The sequence below is a fragment of the Lonchura striata genome, chromosome 9 (genome assembly GCF_050655825.1).
Source record: "Lonchura striata isolate lonStrDom1 chromosome 9, ASM5065582v1, whole genome shotgun sequence".
Lineage (NCBI taxonomy): Eukaryota > Metazoa > Chordata > Aves > Passeriformes > Estrildidae > Lonchura > Lonchura striata.
The window spans coordinates 21,941,776-21,962,353 of NC_140711.1; the positions used below are offsets into that span (position 1 = coordinate 21,941,776).

The following is a 20,578-nucleotide window of genomic DNA, read 5'->3' on the forward strand; positions in this document are numbered from 1 at the left end:
GCTGAATTGTTTCATGCAGTGACTGCTGTACTCTGCCCTATTTCTGGTCACATTTAGGGTCTACTTGGCAGAGGATTCCAGAGAAATTGAACAAAATAAAAGATGTCATTGAATCTTAGGGGTGCTGTGTTCTGGACTTTGGGAAATTTAAATACTTATTCAAGGTTTAGGAGGGACAAAGCAAGGATCACAAATAACCAAAAGCAGTTATTGAATTTGCAGATTCAGAATTCACACAGTATTTTATCATATGTTGTTTCTGTCTAATTCTCAACTCAGTTCTCAACTCTTGTTTTAGCTTCCTTGTTCTTTTCCTACTGCTTGCCTGTTTTTATGGTCCTGGCCAGCCCTCCCTCTTGACTCCATTTGGCCACATGAAATCACAGGTGCTCTGTATAAGACAGCATTCTCATGGCCATCATGAGTCAAAATGCTCTAAACTTTTTAATCAAACTTGCAACTGGTTAGACCCATTTTGAATGATTTAAGAGACTATAATGCAGCATCAAAACTCAGCTGATTTAATCTGTTTTTCAGTGAATGTCTACTGCTGAATAGGTATGCCAAGTTTTAAAAATCACTGTAGATTGAGAGAAGACTGGAAAAACTTATTCATTGGTGCTAACCAGCTTTCGTGTCTTTTTCCTATCACACTCTGAGCTCATTTGTTGCTTAAAAGAATGTATTTTCATTTCTTCATACCTAGTGTTATTTTTGCAGGGAATTATTTCTGTAGCAATACTCAGTCATAGTTTAGAGCATGTGGAGTTCTTGACTAATTCATACCTTATGGTCTGCACAGTGTGTGAAAAATAGTTTTTAGATGTTCTTTGGTAAGGTACAGTAAAGCAAAAAGCAAATGAGAATTCTCCTATTTGTTGTTAAACCCTTTCCAAAACAGAGTAGAAAGAAACTTTTTGTCACTTTTGTCAGAAAATAGGGCTTACTACTTGGGATGCCTGTTTCTCTGTTAAAATGGGTAGAATTCAAACTGCTTTTGGCAGCACAGCTGTGTGAAGGAGGGATAAAGCTGTGAGCTGAATGATGCTCCTATGTTGTGAGAGAAGTGGTGGAATTCAGAAACTTTAACACCTTATACATGAACCAGTGTTGTAATAATTCTTTAAATAGATGGTTAAACATCCAGTCAATGTGGGAAATTAGTGTTTTTTCTAAATTACTATTGCTTGTTTCTTGTCTTCTCTGAAATAATCTGTGTTTTTCTCTTTCTTGCATGGTAACATACAATTTTATTGTGAAACCTCTCAGCAAGTCATGTGGATGCTAGATAATTCCAGTGTAGGTAGCTGCACTTGGTAGATATGTTTCAGGATACATGACTTATGTTGGGACAGTATGATTGAAAACCTCTCTTCTCCTGTTATGTTTTACAAAATGTTGGCACACAGAGATCCCACTAGGAATGTCAAATTTTGGATACCATATTGTAGCACAGTACTAAAACTCTCCTTTAAATCTGCTGCAGCTCTGCAACTTGGAGGGGAGGGCTGGAGTAATTTTCACTAAATCGTTAATTAGAATTGAATGATGGAAGTAAAGCAGAAGGGACTTGGGGACATTACTAGAGCACTCTGGGAGATGGCTAGTGCAAAATAAGCATCTATTGCATAAATTCTTGGAAGTGTATGCTGTGTTCTGCAGGATACATACAATTACTTTGTCAACTCCTTTCTTACGTACAGATTCTTGAGCAGGTTCTGATCAGTCCAATTAATTTGCTGCTTCCACTTAAGCTGGAGTTCAGCGAGTGCTTTAAAATGCCAAGAATAGTCTCTGCCACCAAAATAGGGATTTTCAGCCTGCACCAACAATTTTCCCTGGTTCTGGCATAGGGTTTGTGGGAGAGGTGATCAGAAAACTGCTGTATTTCCGATCAGTTTCTCTCACACACTGGCAATGTAAAGCACCTGGGACAAGCTGTAGAGGTAGGAAAATTCTGCTTTGATAGTAGCCAGAAGTAGGATCCATCACAATGATATTTCTTTGCATTGATGCATTCATCTGATGTTTTATTTGGATTAGTAAATGGTAAGATCAGGATGTTCATGGAGCCTGTCTTTAGCAATCAGTAAGTGCAAGTTTTTCTTTGCTCTTAGAAGAAAAGGAAAAAAAAGGGAAAACGTTTTCTTTTTCACAAAAGTAGAAAAGTAGGGCAAAGACCTCAACTGCTTTCTGTCATAAAATAATACAACTATTCTAGATATGCAATGCAAACTTATTGCTGACTTCTATCAGTCAGCAGTTTTAACTCCCACTAAGATAGCTGTCAGAAACATTCATTTAAAGTGCTGAATTTTCAAAATCAGGTTTGGACAAGTTGAAGCTGAGGTCATGTTGATATCAGCTGGAAAGGAGCACTTGGTGTTTGTGTAGCACTTGGTATTGGGGAGGGAGGGTGATTTTTAATTTATTTGTTTTTAAAAATTTTACTGGTGAACAGACAAGGGGTTTCATTATGTTCCCCATTAACTTTTTGTATTGGTGGATTAGAAGTTTCCATGCCTTTCATGCTTTCTTAACTGTGTGCACCCTGCTGAATTTGATATCCATCATAGCCCCTGCTGTAGTGAGCTTTTGACATACCTGGAGGTTGGGTAATGCTTCTATCAGAATTCAGAGCTGGGTCTGTCAGGAAGTGGGGCCTGTAGGTGTGTGTCTGTTGGAAATGCCCTTTGGAATTTATAAGCAGCAGCTTTCCTTGACTTTTAAAGAAAACAGTACCCTCTGCAACTGCAATATTTATCACAGTGCAGCTTGTGAAGGAGAGTAATGTGGATATTTTATTGGTAATTTGAACTGTCCAAGGAAAAATATTGATTCTTTAAGTATTAACATTTGGTAAGTGTTTTGGTTAAACTTCTTTAACCAAAACAACCTTGCCACGCAAGAAACATAGTGAAGTTCTAAGGCAGCTTTACTGAATCTTTCTTTTTCCCCTCGCTTCAGACTTGTCGCGGAACAGACTGTCGGAGCTTCCAGCAGAAGCCTGCCACTTCGTCTCCCTCGAGACTCTTAATCTGTACCAGAACTGCATTCGATATATCCCAGAGGCTGTTTTGAACTTACAGTCTCTAACATTTCTGAATATCAGGTAACAGTTGTCTTACCAATTTTGCTTTAGCATGAGGAAAGCTTTTGCACTCAGCTCAAACATACTCCTTTGTGACAGAGCATCAGAGCCTGGCCACTTATCAGAGCACCTGAAGGGACACAAACACCTCACATTGCTCCACACTGAGTTGAAAAGCCTCTGATCAGCCTTGATACTTGATATTCAGAGTTTGTTCACACATAGATAAAACAAATAATGAAGAACAGCCTCATGGAACCACTTTTGTAGTAATTACATAAAAATGGATTTGATTATCTAAATGGAGTGTTCTTTTTGTATGTGTCTTTTATTGCATGAATATTTTCCATTAGACTTATGATTATTTCGTTTTCTTTCTGTCCAAAAGTCGAAACCAGCTTTCAACATTGCCAGTACACCTCTGTAGTCTACCACTAAAAGTTTTGATAGCAAGTAATAATAAGCTGGTTTCAATACCTGAAGAAATTGGACAGCTCAGACAGCTGACAGAGCTTGTGAGTATACACTTGATTTCCAGCTATTACTGTTCTGCTCTTGGCTTAAGGATGATCTGCCACAGTGTCTCTGTGTTTGGTTTTGTATAGAAGTGTTAGAAAAGAGTTTTAAATACCCTGGGATTTTAGAAGAATTTTCTGTGAGGGAAAAATGCACTGGAGAACAACTGGTCCATGTCAATTTAAATGTCTTCCCTATTCTAGAAAGGAAGGCCTGATGGAATTAGAGTGTTTGCTATGTTTGTTTCTGACAGAAAGATTTTATGCAGCAAATTGTGCTGTCTGATATGCTATGGAATAGCTTGAAATAAATGTCTAGATCTGAATGCTTAGTCTTTTAAAGCTTTTATTTCCCTTTGTGTTTAAAATGAGAACAATGCTTCATGTCAGCAGTGAGACTGAATGAATATACGTATCTGAGGTGTTATATAAATAGCTGGTTTTTCTTTCAGTCCCTAAATACACCTGCATATTTTAGTCATCAGAGACTTAGAGAGTGATAACTCATTCTTTGCTCTTTGTAGGATGTGAGCTGTAATGAAATACAGACAATACCTCCACAGATTGGCAATTTGGAGTCCTTGCGAGACCTAAATGTCAGAAGAAATAATTTGGTGCGTTTACCTGAAGGTGAGAAAACAGCTCTCCACTATAACAGCAGAAAATTCAAACACTCTTCTGTTTTCAGTCCCTTTTTCTTCCTCTGAGAGCCAGAAACAGCTTAATTGTTTTGTGAAACACATATTTTTGTACCCTTGCTTTTTCTTGCACTCTTTTAATCTTCTGAATTGTATATTTGTTTTCTATCTCCAGAGCTTGCTGAGTTGCCTTTGATTCGATTAGATTTCTCCTGCAATAAAATAACAACAATACCAGTTTGTTATAGGAACCTCAGACATCTTCAGACCATCATGTTAGAAAACAACCCTCTCCAGTCCCCCCCTGCACAGGTAAACTGCAGCTACAAAATCAGATTACTAGTTCAGCTAACAAGGGCACTAAGTTATAAATTGAAGGATTATATTACATATTTGTTATTCAAGAACAAGCAAACTTTAAATACATTCTATTGTCTACAAGTGTTAAATATATAGCACAGCTTGAAAAATCCCTTTCTTCTCTTTACTGTATTAATAGTCCCATTACAAAATTTCAAAAATGGAATATTTCAAAAAATTTCACTAATGTTAGCTTGAATATTTCTGCTTTCAGCGTAGGAGAAAGGAAACTGTTAGGCAAGACTAATTTTCTGTCATTCAAATGTCAAAATTTTGACTGAGGCCTCAGTGCTGCAGTTTACTGATCCACTTTGCAGCAGAGTACTCAAATTGGTCTTTGAGCTAGAAACTGCAATATTGTTAATGACTAATTTGATTTTCAGTGTGCGTATACGAGCCCCTGAGTATTACAGGTTCTACTGTGAGCTGCTGCATCAGAGTCAAGAGGGGCACTTGCTGAAACTTGTAGTTTCAGTAGGGTTTTGCTTTCCTTGTGAAAGCAGAGACAGCTGTTACTGTCTTCATTGACTATAAATTTGAGGGGGCTTTGGCAGTCTGCCACTGCCATTCAAATATGGGCATGGGTGGGATGCATCTGTTCTGATGCCAAGGGTATAAATTCTGGTACTTGTAAATGCTCATGTCTTGTTTGCATGATGAAATTTCAGCATCCAGCTGACAGAGTTGCTTGCAGACCAGATGTACTTGGAGGACAGCTTCCATTTTTCTACCACAGGCATCCCTGATGCTCCACTATAGCTGTTCCTCTAAAATGCAGTGATAGTAGAATAAAAGATACATTGGTTGATGTAAATGTGGTTATTTATTAGTGTTCCTAATTGCATCTTAGATGTCTGTAGTGTACTTTGAAAATATATTGTCAAATTATACTTACTTAATTTTTAATTTTTTTTTAAGATATGTATAAAAGGAAAAATTCATATATTTAAATACCTGAACATAGAAGCATGCAAGATAGCTCCAGACTTGCCTGACTATGATAGGAGACCCATGGGATTTGGATCATGGTAAGTTTTTCACAAGCCACATTCCCAGTTTTAATGGCATCCAGGAAAATTTTGTCAGTCCACCATGAGTTTATTTTAAAAAACAGATCAAGGATTGTTCTTTGGCAAGTGCATTGAGGAGGCTTTGAAAAATATTGTTTATGGTATTTCATGATGCATTCTAGTAAGGTACCAATGTGTAAGAACTGAGAACTGGTTCAGGAGATGACCTGGGCAGTGTCACGGGAAAGGCAGTATTTCCAGGCAAGGCACAAGAGCTTTGTGTTTGTTATCTTCAAAGGTGACCAATAGAAATGAGGTATCAATCAGTCCACCTAGACTTTTGTTGCTGGTTTATCTGATCGACTTTGGTGTAATACCATGAAGGTTGAGAGTCTGAATGGTAGAAACTCTTGAAGTTTAAGGAAGTCTGTATCATGCTGTCAGCTCACATTTGTTCAAACATTTTTAGTAGCAAGACTGTTGACACTGCTAAAAAAGCAAGATGCTCTGAAACATCATGGCAGGACAACTGTTTAACCAGAGTGAATCTCTATGCTTCAGTCCTTTTCTAAACATAAGTTATGTGGAATTTATCTTGTAGCAAGTTTTGTTCAGCTGCAGCAAGCCAGTCTCGTTTGCAGCAGTGAAAGTCAGAGCAGCTGAGGTTGGTGCTGGAGGGAATGACATTAAGAGGAGGCAGAACTGTTGGAGCTGTGTAGCAGTTATTGGCAGACTGGCATAGTCTGGAGCTAAAAGGTTTAAAATACCTCACAGGTGAACTAGTGTAGTGAATATTCTGGGACTTGGGCAACTGTTCTTGCTTACAGGAGGAAAAGATACATGTTTTAGTATGGCAGCAAGTATTGCCTTTCACTGTTGGTCTTAGCAGGCATTTGGTTTCTCATCCTTTGATTTCAAGCCTTACACAGCTTCCTGTAAGCTGCAGTTGCCCCAAAATGGTCTGATCTCTCCAAATGCCTACTGGTTGTTCCTTGTGGCTTGTTGGTCAGGGAGGAATAAAAATCTCAAGTCTCAGCTGATTTTAGGATGGCTGCTGTGTGATTATAAACGTGTAAAGGTGTGTAGCATTGGATAGGTGGGTTTAGTTGTGAGAACTGAGAAGACACATAGCAGCTTTCTTGTTAAAAAGGAGAAGTCCTGGGCACAGTGTTTATGTATTTTTGAGCTTCCAGTTAACTTTAGTGTTAGATGTAAGGCTTTTCGAATTCTTTGAAAAGAAGGGGTGCTAAAAGAAAATTTGTATCAAAACACTTCCTCATTTCTGAGTTCCTTAATTTACAGTAATCGTTCAATTTACAACAAGGTGCTCAGGAGATGCTGAAAATATTGATTTATTTAAAATGGAATTCTACTGCAGATGGATCTTTCTTTGACCCGTTTTAAAAATATATGTAAGTTCTATGAACTGTTAGTATAATTATGGTTCTGTTGTCGGTTATTCACATTCAAATAGCTCTTTAACTACATTGGATGACTTCATAGTCATTAATTTTTCTTCTTACCCAGAAGAAGGGAGTTGTTTTTTTCTTTGGCTCTTTTTCTTTCTGATGGTTTATTATGCAGATGATCTTTCTGTTCAAATACAGGGCCATAAAAGTGAATTTGAGTTAATCAAAACTCATGCAGATTCAAGAGCTTGTCTTTTAGTCTACATCTGCATAGAAACAGATGCATAGCTTAATGTGTCTCATCTGTAGCCTCCATCCCTCCTGGTACTTCTTTGCTATTTCATGTCTATCTGAAAACTAAAATAGGCCTTGATAGTAGTCTGTCAGTCTTCTATTAAGATAGTAATAATAATAATAAAATTTGAAAATAAGTATTTCCTGAGTATTTTAGAGAGAGCAGCAACTTGAGAGCAATGCCAGTGAGAAAATGATCTGCAATTTAGTTACGATGGGGTGAAGCAATTAGCTTCCTGAAATTCATTCTTCCTTGTGCATTATGTAGTAATTGCTGCTGCAGTTCTCCCTGGGGCATCAAGTGCCAATAGGACAGTTGAACCATTGTGAAATGCCATCTGCAGAGGATCAGACAAGTCCCATTGTCTCTTTTACTGTAGCTATCTGCAGCAGTTGCCAGAGTTGACATCTGTGATGGCTATACTGCTGAATTACATACTTTCTAAGCCCAGAAATGTAAAGAGCTGTATGCCTGTTTGGTTATTTGTATTGTAACACTGGGCACATGTCTAATGCCTTTGTCTAGACATGTCATTGACAAAGCTCTGTAAATGAAAACTGTACTCCTACAGTTATTACATTATAATATATCTGAAATACTGTTCAGCTTACTGCAGTTTCTTGTGTAATTATGACACAGAAGACATTTATGTAATACATGCTGCAAACTTTTAGTAGAAGTAGTATATTCTGTATTCTTTGTGATTTTGTATATATTTATGCTTATTTATGTAAAAGTTTGTTTGACAGTGGTCTTCAACCAAAAGATACGAGTAGTAGAAAATGAAAGTTTGACTTGCTAAACGAAGAAATATGAGACCAGTTTGCAGTTTGCTTTGTCATAATTTCTTTTAGGAAATGTTTGAAGGGTGGATCTATCCTTTGAATCAGCTTAGCTCTGAAGGCCAGGCAGTGGCAGGTGACAGCTGAGTGACAAGGACAAGGAGCTGTCAGCACGTCTCCTGCTCTATTGTAGCAAGTGCAATGTGAGGTTTTCAGACATGCTGAGCTTGTGAACTGCAGGTGTGCCTGATGGCTTATTCTGCTGCTGTTCTGGAATGCTGAGAAGCTTTTGGTGGTGTTTCTATCACAGTAACTGAAACTCTGTGTTTGACAGCCACGAGGAGCTTTATTCCAGTCGTCCATATGGCGCACTCGATTCTGGCTTCAATAGTGTGGACAGTGGAGACAAAAGATGGTCAGGGAATGAAGTAAGTGTTACAGCTTTATTTTTGTTGAGTGCAGTATTGTACAGTAAAGAAAACAAAATTTATGCATCTGGAAGCACATTCCATAGGTAACATGCATGTGCTGGTGTGCAGGTTGCCTCAAGCCAATATGACTTGTTTTATTGGAGAAAAAACAAGGTTAATTTTATATGGGACAGACCCCAAGTTGGAAGTATTAACATAAATGTATAAAACAGTGCATGAGAGGTTAATTACTGGAGCATAAAAAATGAGAAAAATAGGGTTTCTTATTTTAAAAATTTGGTAACACTATCATATTACAATGATGAGTCAAGCGATAAATCTGAACATGAAAATTTAGCTTTGGAAATCAGCTGGAAATTTTGTCTTCTTCCTTTGTTTAAAACGTTAAAATCTGTTTGCTATTTACAAATTGGAAAATAGGATCTCTTAGCAAAAAGGTTGTCAATTATTATTGCCAGGAAGAAGTTCCCTTTTCCTCTTGGAGCAACTAGAAAATAGCCAAGACCTAAAGTGTCACAGTGAGCTATACACCATACTTGCACTTCTAGCTTGATTTTAGAGAAGGTGCTAGGATTTTCCATCCTGGGATGTTTTCAGTCACGTGCAGATACTGCAATCAAAACTGTAGGTAGCTGGTTTCTAAAGAAAGTTCAACTACATGTTTTTTTAAAACAATACATTATAGCTGCTTTTTGATTTAAATTAGTGTTTTGTGGTTGTAAAACAGGGCAATTGAAATACAAATCAAGGACAAATCAAGAATTAGTAGATTAGAAAATTATGTTTTTGAAGAAAAATGTTTCCAGGCTTCACTGTTTGTTTTCCAAAGCCAACAGATGAGTTCTCGGATCTCCCATTACGTGTGGCAGAGTTCACCAAAGAGCAGAGACTGAGAAGAGAAAGTCAGTACCAAGAAAACAGAGGGAGTGCAGTTGTAATTAATGGTGGAGGTAAGTAGTGACCTTTGGCTAACTGTATTTATTGTCATCATTATTAAAGTTCTAGATTGTTTCCTACAGATTGTTAGAAGAGGAAAAAAGCCAGAAAGGTCTAAGTGGAATAACACGAAAACAGTGTTTTGAAAACTGTAAAAATACTGTTGTTTTAAGGATGTTAAAGGCAAAATCAGATAGCAGAATTGGTATTTTCTTGAAAACTTTGTCAGCTTTTGCCTATGTCCTATGTTAAAGTCTCAACTGCTTCAAATGGTATTTTGGAATATTGAATTTGGAATATTGAAAACTTGAACACCAAGTGCATGGTGTTTTGCTGTTTGAGCTTCTGGCAAAAATTTACTGCAGTTGTAAATTGCCAGTGCTCTGTGCCAACTGCTCTCAGAACAAGATGAGCAATTTTGTCAGGGAGTCTTACATTTCCGACTGGTACTAGTGTTTCATTCCAGTTTTAGATTTTAATCCAAACTTTAATATCATCCAGGAGGGCCTGGTGTTTGTGAGTGGCAGTGCTTTGTTTTGCTTTCTCAGTTGGTGTCGTGCAGTCTCACAGGATCACCTTTGTAGTTGTTCAAGAGGTGATTGTGCTTTCCATGTTTCTTGATCTCCAGTCCTCTTTCATTTTAACTTCCAGAAATCTGCTGCTACCAGTGTCTCCTTTTGTTTATATGCCTTATTTTAACAATCTTTCAGGTTTGTTTTTTCATTTCTTCTTCTCCGTTGTTTTGCAATACTTATTATTAAATCTCATCTGCACATACTTTGATTCTTCTTCTTTGTCAGCTGCTACCTGTTTTTCCTTTCCTTCCTGATGGCTACAGTTCATTTTTTTCTACATGTTGCTCTTCTTAGCTACATCTAATTTTCTATGCCCAGCTCCCACTTTTTCTTCTCTCTTCCCTCCGCCTCCCCATCTTTATCCATCTTCTTTTCTTGGTCTTAGTCTTCTGTGCCACAATTTTTTGTTTTCTTTGCCACATTCTAGAAATATCTGAAACTTTGTCGTTAACTCACACTCTTTCACACATTAATGGGAAAAAAATTGAGTTCAAACAGTTAAATTCTGGCAGTTAGAAGAATTGAAGACATGGTTTCATGGGGAGCGTTGGGCAGCCTTAATAACAGGTAGTGCTGCCAGTTCTGCCTCCAAGACTAACTTTATTTTGTTCTTTGGCTTTTGTACACTAGGGATTTCAAAATGCCTAGCAGACTTTTAAGCTGGATCATGATCAATTCATGAGTAGGTGTATCAGAGAGGGGCACAAACTGTAGCATGTGGCTGTCGGACATCCAGATGCTTTGCAGTTTTGTGTTCCTAACACAAAACTCTACTATCTTTCACCTTTTTCTGTATTATTGTTGTTATAATCGTCATCATCATTTAATAAGCAAGCCTAGGAAGAAGGGAAGTTTGGGTTTTTTGGGCTTTTTTAAGATTTGAAACTGAGATGGAAATTTAGTGAAGCCACAGTATATAGGAATGTAGTTTTGGATGGTTGTAGTAGCAGAGGGGGTGGCTTTGGCAGTAACAGTTGCTAGATTGTGTGGCGAGGCAAAGACAAGTCTGTTGTAGACAAGCAGGAAAGGGGCGGGGGAGTAAAGAAGAATGTCTGCTAGAGTCTGGAGCAAGTTTGAGGAGAGTTCTAAGAAAAAATAAGGCTCTAGTGCTCTGAAAGGGAACTTATACTTTTCCCTGCATCCCCAGTGCACTATTTTTCATCAGGGGCGTTTGCTTAGTGTCATGACTTAGAATCCTGGGGCAGAATGTGAAAAAGCAGTGACAAGTGAAAAATTTGCCCTACATAGTATCTCCCACACAAAGAAAAATCAATACCAGCCAAACTGTGCTGTTTCTTGCTCTCATTTCAGTGATTCCTAATTTCATTTTTCATTCTTCTTTTAAAATAAAATTGTAGGTGTGTTACATTGTTTTAGAGGAATTTTGTTATTTTCTGTAGTGTTGCTCATTATTTCCACATACACTTCTTATATTTATTGTATTTGAATCCAGATAACTTAGATGTGCTGTTCTCTATTCTGTTGTAGTAGTAATAGTAGTTGAAGGATCTGCCATATCCATTCTGATTTTTCTGACAGACAACCAAGAGAAATTATTCCAAAAATATACACAGGTCATTGTACAGTCTTGATATTAGCTGAAATATTTTGATATATAGTTTTCGGTTCTGAAATGGAAATCACAGTATTTACTTTTTCAGTCGCTGCAAAAGTATTTGCAGCCAACAGTCTAAAACTACGTGCCTGATACATGTTTTAAAAGGCAGAAATGTTACAGTTATTTCAAAATTTGTTGATCTAATGTTAGTGGGCCTGGCAAAATCCAAGAGCTTTCAGACTGGGCTTTCCCAGATGGCAGAAAAAGCAGGGCCTTCGTTCCTGACCATGCTGCATTGGTGGGTTTTGTTCTGTCTCATGGGTTATCTGATTGTGGGTGTTTTCTCTGTGTATGTTTGTCAAGTGGAACACGATCTCGATCAGATCGACTACATTGACAGCTGTGCCACAGAGGAGGAGGAGGAGGAGGTGAGGCAGCCCAAGTGCCAGGACTCAGACAGCCTCAGCTCCCAGTTCATGGCGTACATCGACCAGCGGCGCATCTCCAATGAGGTGATGCTTCCTTGTGTTCATTCGAGTCACACACCCAGCAAAGCCCTTGGGAAAACTTCCCTCTTAAGTCATTTGGATGTTACACTTCTGGAGAGTCCTCAGAAACTGAACCTATAGAAACAGATTTTAGCCAGATTTTATCCTTCTGTGTTCTGTAGTCTTAATTAATACCTGTGTATCCACTTACACAGTTCAGTGCCTCACTGTACAGACTATATGAATAACTTGTCTGAAAAAATCTTTGTGGCTGCTCTGCTTAAACAGTAACTATAGTGCTTTGATTCAGATGTATCCTTTCAAAGTTCTGTGTGTTTTGAAGCAGAAAGATACTTGCTATTTGAAGAAAGAAAGAAAAAAATAGTGAATCTTTAGCTTTTATAACTGTGTTTAAAATCAGTCACACAGATATGAAAGATGCATTCATTTTGCAAAGCTCATAAATTCAGTGTCAGATCACAGAAGCTGAAGCATAGACACAAGAGCAAAACTTAGTTCTAAGGAAACTGTAGGCAATGCTACCCAAAGACTCCTTGCTGTAGACAGGGAAAAGGCATTGGTCAGCATCACAACAGCTATTCCTTGGGGTCTGTCTAGTCATAAAAACTAAATTGCTTTTAGCTGAAGGAGTAGTTTCTCTAAAAAGACAGTCCAAAATTCTCTACTGCTTAGGAAGGCTGACTGCAATATACCAGCAGGCATGAGTGAAAATTGGCATGTTAATCTTGAAAAGTTTCTATTTTCTTATATTAATGGGTGTAAGTGGAAGTTTTTCAGTAACACCAAAGGCAGTATGTCTCTGTTCCCAATAGGATAAATTATTTCATTGCTCAAATTAAACCTAAAGTGTTCTTATTAATCCCACGTTTTGCTTTCTTAGTTCTTCTGGGACCTGTCTTTAGAACGTCATAAAAGACCACCAGCTCTGTATTTCTGAGAATCCAGTCTTCAGTGCTCTACACTCATAGATTTAAATTCCAAAGAACGTATTTACATTTCAATACAAATTTTATAGCTACATGAACTTCTCTGCATGATTCTTAATCCTGGAGGTTTTAAACTCCTCAAGTTATGAGCAGGCATATTTAATCTTGAAACTATTATTTATTTCATTTGGAGAAATAAATATGAATGAGCTTGCTTGGTTGGAAATTAACATCCCTGACTTCTGTTTTGTGCTTTGTCGTCAGATGTTTTAAATACCAGTAGTTACAGATGTAGCTCTACAAAGAAATTTTTTGGCATTAATGTGCAGTTTTCTGAATAAATTGCTAGCTTAACCTTTTGTGTTATTTTTGCTCAGAGTTCACCAGTAAAGCCTGTATCCATCAGAGAATGTCAGAGAACAGAGGATACAAGACGACATTTACACCAAAACAGGTAAGAATTACTGTGGCAACAATAATTTTATCCAGAATTTCATTATGAATGTGGAGCATGTATTTATTGAACATGTTTAGAAAATGGCATTGTTATCTGTTGCTTTACCAGAAGTGTGTATGGCACTTTTTTTATAAGTTATTGCTCCAAATTAGGAATTGGAATTCTAATAATTGCAGTGAGCAAAAGGCAAAACTGTTCTATGCCAGTGCTTGAGTTAAAATCAGTTGGTTAAAGAAATCTGCATAATTAAAGTGCATATTTTTAAGCTGACTTAATATCTACTTTTTGTGATTTAATTTGTGGTTTGATTTAATAGTTGATCTAAGCTGTAGTGCATAGAGGACCAAAGGAATAAAGGTATTTGCAGGAAGGCTAGAGATACTATAGAGTGTCTGATGTGCCATGAGGACACATTCTTGGTTGACTCCTGCTGGTTTTGGTATTGTGAAAGATTCATTTATTTTAAAAAGTACCTATCTGGGCCATAATCATGAGCCTACATCAGCAGAAGGGATAGAATGGAAATCAATTCTGAAAACAAGTTTCTTATTTTGATGAAGTATGTGCATGCTCCTTAATTATTACTCCTTAATGATTACTTTAATGATTATTGGAGAGAATGCTTATTTGTAAAATAAAGGTCAGAATTGGACAGAGTATCAGTGAGGGGTGGTTAGGTTTCTGAAAAGAATTTGGGATTGTCTAGTTAAAAAAAAATAAGATAAGCAAACAAAAGATAAAAAACAAGCAAATTCTTGCAAATTAAAATCGATAGAAGCTTTATTATACTACTGAAGCATTTCAGTATTCTGTGGAGTGAAAGTGAATTTGTAGGGACTCCACAGAAAACCAGCCCTGTTCCAAGTTGTACTCAGAATGTTTGGGGGGCAGGGGAATGGTGGAAAAGACAACTGCTAGACCTAAGAATGTCATTACTTATGCTGTCAGTAGAAACCAATTTTTAATGGATTCTAAAATGGTATTGAAAGAGCAAATGAAACCAAGATTAGTGTGTAAATTTTTCCAGAGTTTTGGCAACATTTTTATAGGCATTCTGAAATGTGCAGAAAATGTGCAGATACAGTAGCTGTACTGATACAAGGGAGAGTAACTATTCCAGCATATGTCAGCAGTCCTTATCCTGTCCACAAGTCAGATATAAAGTGGTATAGCAATTTTGCCATGTTCTCCCCCAAAAAACTGAGTGCTCTTGGTTTGAAAATTTGATTTTTTGCTTGTTTGTTTACTTTTTTTTATTCGAACTTTTGTAGTCAACATGGAATTAATTAAACTTTCCAAACACTGGTTTCTGTGATAAATCTGAAGGAAATGGGAGAAGGCTGTTAGCTGGGAAGAGCTGCTGTTTACATAGACAGATGTTAATGATAAAGGAAGTTGTAGCTCAGTAAGCTATCCAGTGATTTCAAAATTTAACTTAAGGATAGCAGCAGATCTCCACGCAGAAGTAGTTAATCAGCAATCTGAATGAATTGTGGCTTACTATTCTGCAGCAGAGTGAAATTATTAAGGCACTAAAACCAGATCATGTTGTTATTGCCTTCAGAATTGTTTAAAAACAGCCATATGACAATGAGTAATTTTTTGTATTTTAAGCTTGTATTAGTTAAATATTTTAAGCTTGTATTAGTTAAATATTTTAGTATTATATTAGTTAAATATTCTGTAGCAACCACAAGCTGTAAAGTGCTTCCACAAATGCCTTGGCAGCAAGCCTCTTCTGTTTTTGTTTGTTTGTGGTTTTTTGTTTGTGTTTTTTTGGTGTTTTTTTTTTTGTTTGTTTGGTGGGTTTTTTGTTTGTTTGTTTTTTGTTTTGTGGTTTTTTGGTTTGTTTTTTGTTTTTTTTTTCTTTAGCATGCTGGAGCCATTAAAACTCTGAAAGTTGGATATAACACAGACTTCATCTCAGGAGTACTTATATTAGTTGGTTCATTTAAATCAATACAGTTTATGCCTCTGGACAGACTGTGGTGCATTCCTGATGCAACAAAGCTGTGTGTACTCTGCTCTGAACACTCCTTGGCACTGAGCTGAACCCAGTCCTGTCTGTTCAAAACAGTTCTAAGTAATGAGTTTGTCATGTGGTTCAGTGCTAATTTAAGAAACAGAAGAGACCTGTAACATCTGGGTCTTCCACATCTCATCTCCATGAGGAAAAGGCCCTAAGTGTTCATACAGCCAGCTGGACTGACATTTTTTGGGAAAGCTTGGTTAAGTGAGTCTGTGTTCCATGGCTGCCCCAGGAGCAAAGGTTGCAGAGTTTGGGCTGTCAAGATTAAGCTCCTTGATTTCCATCAACTTTGTTTCTAGGCAGCAACATGTCAGGGTACATGCTGCAGGCTGTGGACCTTGAGAGCTGTTTCAGTGCTAACAGCTGCCTTCTGGCAAAGAACTGACTGCAAAATTTCTCTCTTACTGTTGATATGATGGATAAGAACCAGATAGGTTCTTGTTTACTTTGTGTCTTTGAGGGCTTGTGTCACTCTGATTGGTGACGTGAGCAGATTTGTGTTGAAAATACCAAAGGGTCCTGATGTTTAAAATAATTCTGCTATTTTCAGAGCAGAATAAGGCCTGCAATAACCAAAATACTGTCTTAAAAAAGAGCATCTGTCTTTGTGTATTTTAAAATCATTGTTAATTCAGCAAGTTATGTTTAATTACTAACTGCAGTTGTTATCTGACTTGGTATGACAATATGATTTCTTTAGTCTAAATTTCACTTTTGTGATTATTTGAAGCTAATTGTTTAGGCATTTATCTCACAAAACCAGTTGTAATCTAGAGTAGAATTAATTTGACAGTAGTCTATATGCATCAGTGGCCAAATCCCCTTCCACCTGGTGTCTTACCTGCAGGGATACAGATGAATTACGAAGACCTGAAACTCTAAATTTGATGCAGGACAGAGAGCATCACCCAGTACTAAGGAGTTATGTGGACAGGACAGAGAGGTAGGGAGAAAGAAATTGAGTATTTCTGCTGATTAATTTTATTATTTTCCCCTCCCTCAAATAACCATACTATGCTGTTGTTCCTCTATATGAGGATCATGTGAAAAATTCCTGGTTTGGTTACTCTTAGAGAATGGGTATAAAGTACTGAGTATCTCAATGTAGTAGGCCAAGTGTACAATCTTACTGGTACATCTCGTGCTGTGAAAAAATGTTACTACAATTCAGGAGAAAAAATAGAAATAGAAATGATGTCACAAAATCTGTCATTCACAGTGAATCAAATCATCATCACAGCTGTTAGTAGACAGTTACTCTTCTGATTTCATCAGATACTTGCGTGTCACTGACAATTTATGTATGCAAAATTTTTAGATTTAAGATGAAAAGTCTACTTACTCTCTGTTTTTGCATTTGTCAGACCCCTGCCTGATTCACCTTATTTTCTCTCGCTGTCAAGTCACCACAGCCAGGTAACACATAGAATTTGAATTGTTTTCAACGAGTTTGATGTAAAACCAAACTGATGTTGCTCATAAGGTGTGGACTGTTTCTCCATAAACCACCTGCAGCTCTGGCTTCACAGCCTGATGCCCGTTTGATTGCAGGTGCCCAGCACAGACTCGGAGCTGCACCGCCGGCACATCGAGCGCACGCGGCGGGAGGCCCAGCTGGCAGCCCTCCAGTACGAGGAGGAGAGGATGAGAACGAAGCAGATTCAGAGAGAAGCTGTCCTTGACTTTGTTAAGGTGCCTCCTTTCAGTACCTACTTCATACTTTATCTTTTCTAAATCCCTTTATTATAACTAATTGCCATAATAATTACTGTTTTTATGTTATGCTCCCGGCACTTTATAAAGAATTTAGACAAACAGCATTGAAGTTTGTTAAGTGTTGGTGCTGTAGCTTAACACAGGCAAAGCTAGACCTGGGGAGGAAGATGGAAGATTTACCCAAAATGTGATTGTTGTAAGGAATTCTGATTTTTGCATCTTTCACCTCATACTTTCAATTTTAATTTTATCTGAAAAGGAATAGAGGCAGTTTAATTTTGAAGACAAATTTGGCAGGGAGGAAATAACCATACACACAAAAATATAATGCTGCCTGATCTATTTTGCTTTTTTGTGATAATAAAAGAAGTTAGTTCTGGGTAAAGCATGGATGCAGATCTATGGTACATCAGGCACTCACTCTGAACACTGTGTCTTTGCTGTCTCTATCTCTGCAGTTATGTCTTCTGCTTAACATGCCAGTTTATTTCTATGATAGTTGATTTAAATTTGTTTTACTGTTTGCTGCTCTGGTCACTTACACGAATCTTACCATCACAAATTTAAGAAATGTTTCAGTTAATATTTATTTTGGATTTAGAGTGGTCTGCAGAGAGGCAAAGCATGGTTTATTGCATATATTTAATGTATAAAGTTAGTTTAGAAAAAGGGTTTTAGCTGCCTGAAACTAGGCTTTTCATTAGCGACAACTATTTTTAGGCCCCTGGCACTATTTTGTAGTAAAGGTGCTTATTAAAAATTCAGCTCAGTCTTTTAGTTAAAGCTTAAGCTTATAAGATTCATGTTGTTCATTGATGAGTCTCTTGGGGTTTTTGGTTTGGATTTGATTTTTGGGTATTTTTCTTCTGTTTCCTTTGTTGTTCATGACCACTTTATTCTCAGCAGTTAAATTCCTCCCCTGAGTTGTATTTTGGGTTTATGATGTATCTTTTATATGCATGATTTTAAATTTTTGTTTGTTTGAATGTGGAATAAAGGCTGATTTTTTACTAATATCAGGGAAGTTTCAGCTCAGTGAACCCAGTGCATGTTCCATTTAAAAAACTGAGACCTCTTTTTTAAAACACTTTTAAGTTATGCTGCTTTGTTGTGAGCTTTTGTTTCTCTGTGGCATTATTTTAAGTTTTGTTTTTTCCTTCTCTGTGTAGCAAAAAGCCTCCTTAAGTCCTCAGAAACAAAGTCCAATGGATAGTGAGGTAAGAGTCCAATAAGAGCATTAGTAGGGATGTCAGTGCTTAAATTCCTAGTTCTCCATCAGAGTTATTTTCCTCATTGTGGAAAATACCTCAAAACTGGATTATAGCATAGTTTTTTTACGTTAACCTTTGGGTTGGGGTTTTTTTAACAGGCTCAGTCTAGTATTTTCTTCTGTTCATGTAGATTGCCTGTCCAAGTGTGTTGTTTTATTGGTTTTTGTATGTTTTCCTGTGTTCTCTGCAGAAATTACATTTAATATTCTATTCTAACCTGCTCCTTGTGAGCAGTACAGTTTATATTCTAACAGGAGTATTCAGTCAAGTTACAGTGTTATAGTCATCCTTCACAAATCAGTTTTCTCCCAGTTTCCTCTTACTAGATCACCAGTTATCCCAGAAATATTAACCTTTAGAATTTTGAGGGCTGTCAGAAAAAGGAATAAATATTTTTTAAAGGTTTTTTCTACCGTGGATTTCAATAATGTAGTATTTATAATCAAAACCAGATTATTCACTTAGTAATGTTAATCAGATCAGAACTTTTAATATTGTAACAAATATGATAGTTCTTTAGCAGTGTTTTCCAACTAACTCTTTTGGTTAGAAAATTACCAAAAGTGGGCTAATTGAAATAGTTTTTTGCTCCTTTTTCTTCTTAATGTTTTTCTGTTCTTAATTTATTCTTTTAAAATGTCCTTTGTTCTACCAAAGTCAGCACTGTGAATGCAGTGTTCTGTATTTGCTTGACACAACACAGAAAGCAGAATAATTTATGCCTTAAGTAATACAACTGCACTGTAATTCCTGGGTCATGGGGCTGTGTATTCCTACAGAGTTACAGATACTTCATGGATTATTTTAAAGGGCTCACAGTGCTGTAAGCAAGCAGTACATGTTCCAGAATGTCTGTCTGTTCACATACCGTGTGTTTCTGACATTGTGTGTGTTTCTGACATTGCTCCATCTCTCCCACCTCCCAGTGTCCCTTTCCATCCAGAAGGTCTCAGCATACTGATGATAGTGCCTTGTTAGTGGTAAGATCCTGCACGTAATGGCCTTTTCTGTGGCAGATTCTAGAGCATAGAAATGACAACATGTTATGATTGTCTCAGATTAGACCAACTGTTTTAGAGCTAATCTAAATAGCATAAAACATGGCTGGCTCCTTTGAAAAGTAGCTTAGCTGTGAACTATGATGTTAGGAATATGTTGACACTTTTTCTGTCAAACATTTGCTAATAATACCATGATGTTTTTCCACAAAATAATTAAAGCTTATATTTTGTTTGAGAGCAGAAGAAAAAATACTGATATCATAAAGAACAGTTTCTAAAATGAAGAATTCACCTCTAGTTGTTCTGATTTGATTTCTTTGCCATTCAGCTTGATTCCTAATTGATGTGCTCTTCAGTGTAAAGGAAGCCATTTTATGCTTAGTACAGCCTTCTGCTTTAACTTATCTGTGTCCTGCACATGGGGGTTAGAAACACTTGGCACGCCAGAAGTGTTGTACTTATGAATGCTACAAATCATTAAATACTCCTCATGCAGTTGTATTGTTTATTAGTGCAAATGTCTTAAAAATAATATATTTTGAACACTTATCAAAAACAAAAACAAGTGTGCACATATTTCATGTTTTATGCTATTTCATCCTTTGTGGCATCTTAGCAATGTTGCATGACTAAAAAATCTAATTAATGTCATAATCTAATTAATGTCTAGAAAATTAAAAATACACTTGATTTGCCTGCTGTTGCATGACTGCATGCCTAGAATTTATTTTCTTGATTTATATGCTTCCATTATCTGTCTAAATTTTCTTTAGGCAGTGCTCTTGGTTAGAGTGTCTCTCTTCTGAACATGTTGGTCAAGATATTTACTGTGTCTTTATTCAGACTTGTTGGGTTTTCTGCTTTTGTAAGACTAGCACATTGTGGGTGAGAAAGAAAGCTTAAAATGTTAAAGAGAAATTTAATAATCATGTGGCTGTTTTGAGAAATCACTATCAATGAGCGTATTAAAGTGTGCTTTCATAGTTAGGTCATAAAAAGCATGAGAACAGCAGTAATTTGGGTTGAGGTGATTCTCTGTTGACAGTCAATTTGTCTTTGGAACATATCT

The 20,578-nt window shown here is 37.0% G+C and overlaps 1 protein-coding gene across 36 annotated transcripts in view; it reads left to right on the forward strand.

The window, feature by feature from the left end:
- Positions 1–20,578, forward strand: part of LRCH3 (leucine rich repeats and calponin homology domain containing 3) — a 59,962-nt gene that overhangs the window by 21,215 nt on the left and 18,169 nt on the right. For 16 of the 36 annotated variants that reach the window (XM_085587834.1, XM_021544481.3, XM_085587835.1 and 13 more), the window contains exons 2-15: positions 2,968–3,112; positions 3,480–3,606; positions 4,131–4,236; positions 4,420–4,556; positions 5,523–5,632; positions 8,435–8,528; positions 9,361–9,481; positions 11,964–12,112; positions 13,413–13,489; positions 16,369–16,464; positions 16,886–16,937; positions 17,073–17,213; positions 18,407–18,454; positions 19,435–19,488. In XM_085587834.1, coding sequence (XP_085443960.1) covers positions 2,968–3,112; positions 3,480–3,606; positions 4,131–4,236; positions 4,420–4,556; positions 5,523–5,632; positions 8,435–8,528; positions 9,361–9,481; positions 11,964–12,112; positions 13,413–13,489; positions 16,369–16,464; positions 16,886–16,937; positions 17,073–17,213; positions 18,407–18,454; positions 19,435–19,488 — 1,457 coding nt within the window. The remainder of the gene's footprint in view (positions 1–2,967; positions 3,113–3,479; positions 3,607–4,130; positions 4,237–4,419; positions 4,557–5,522; positions 5,633–8,434; positions 8,529–9,360; positions 9,482–11,963; positions 12,113–13,412; positions 13,490–16,368; positions 16,465–16,885; positions 16,938–17,072; positions 17,214–18,406; positions 18,455–19,434; positions 19,489–20,578) is intronic. The other 20 variants (XM_077785700.2, XM_077785702.2, XM_085587848.1 and 17 more) reach the window with 4 other exon arrangements.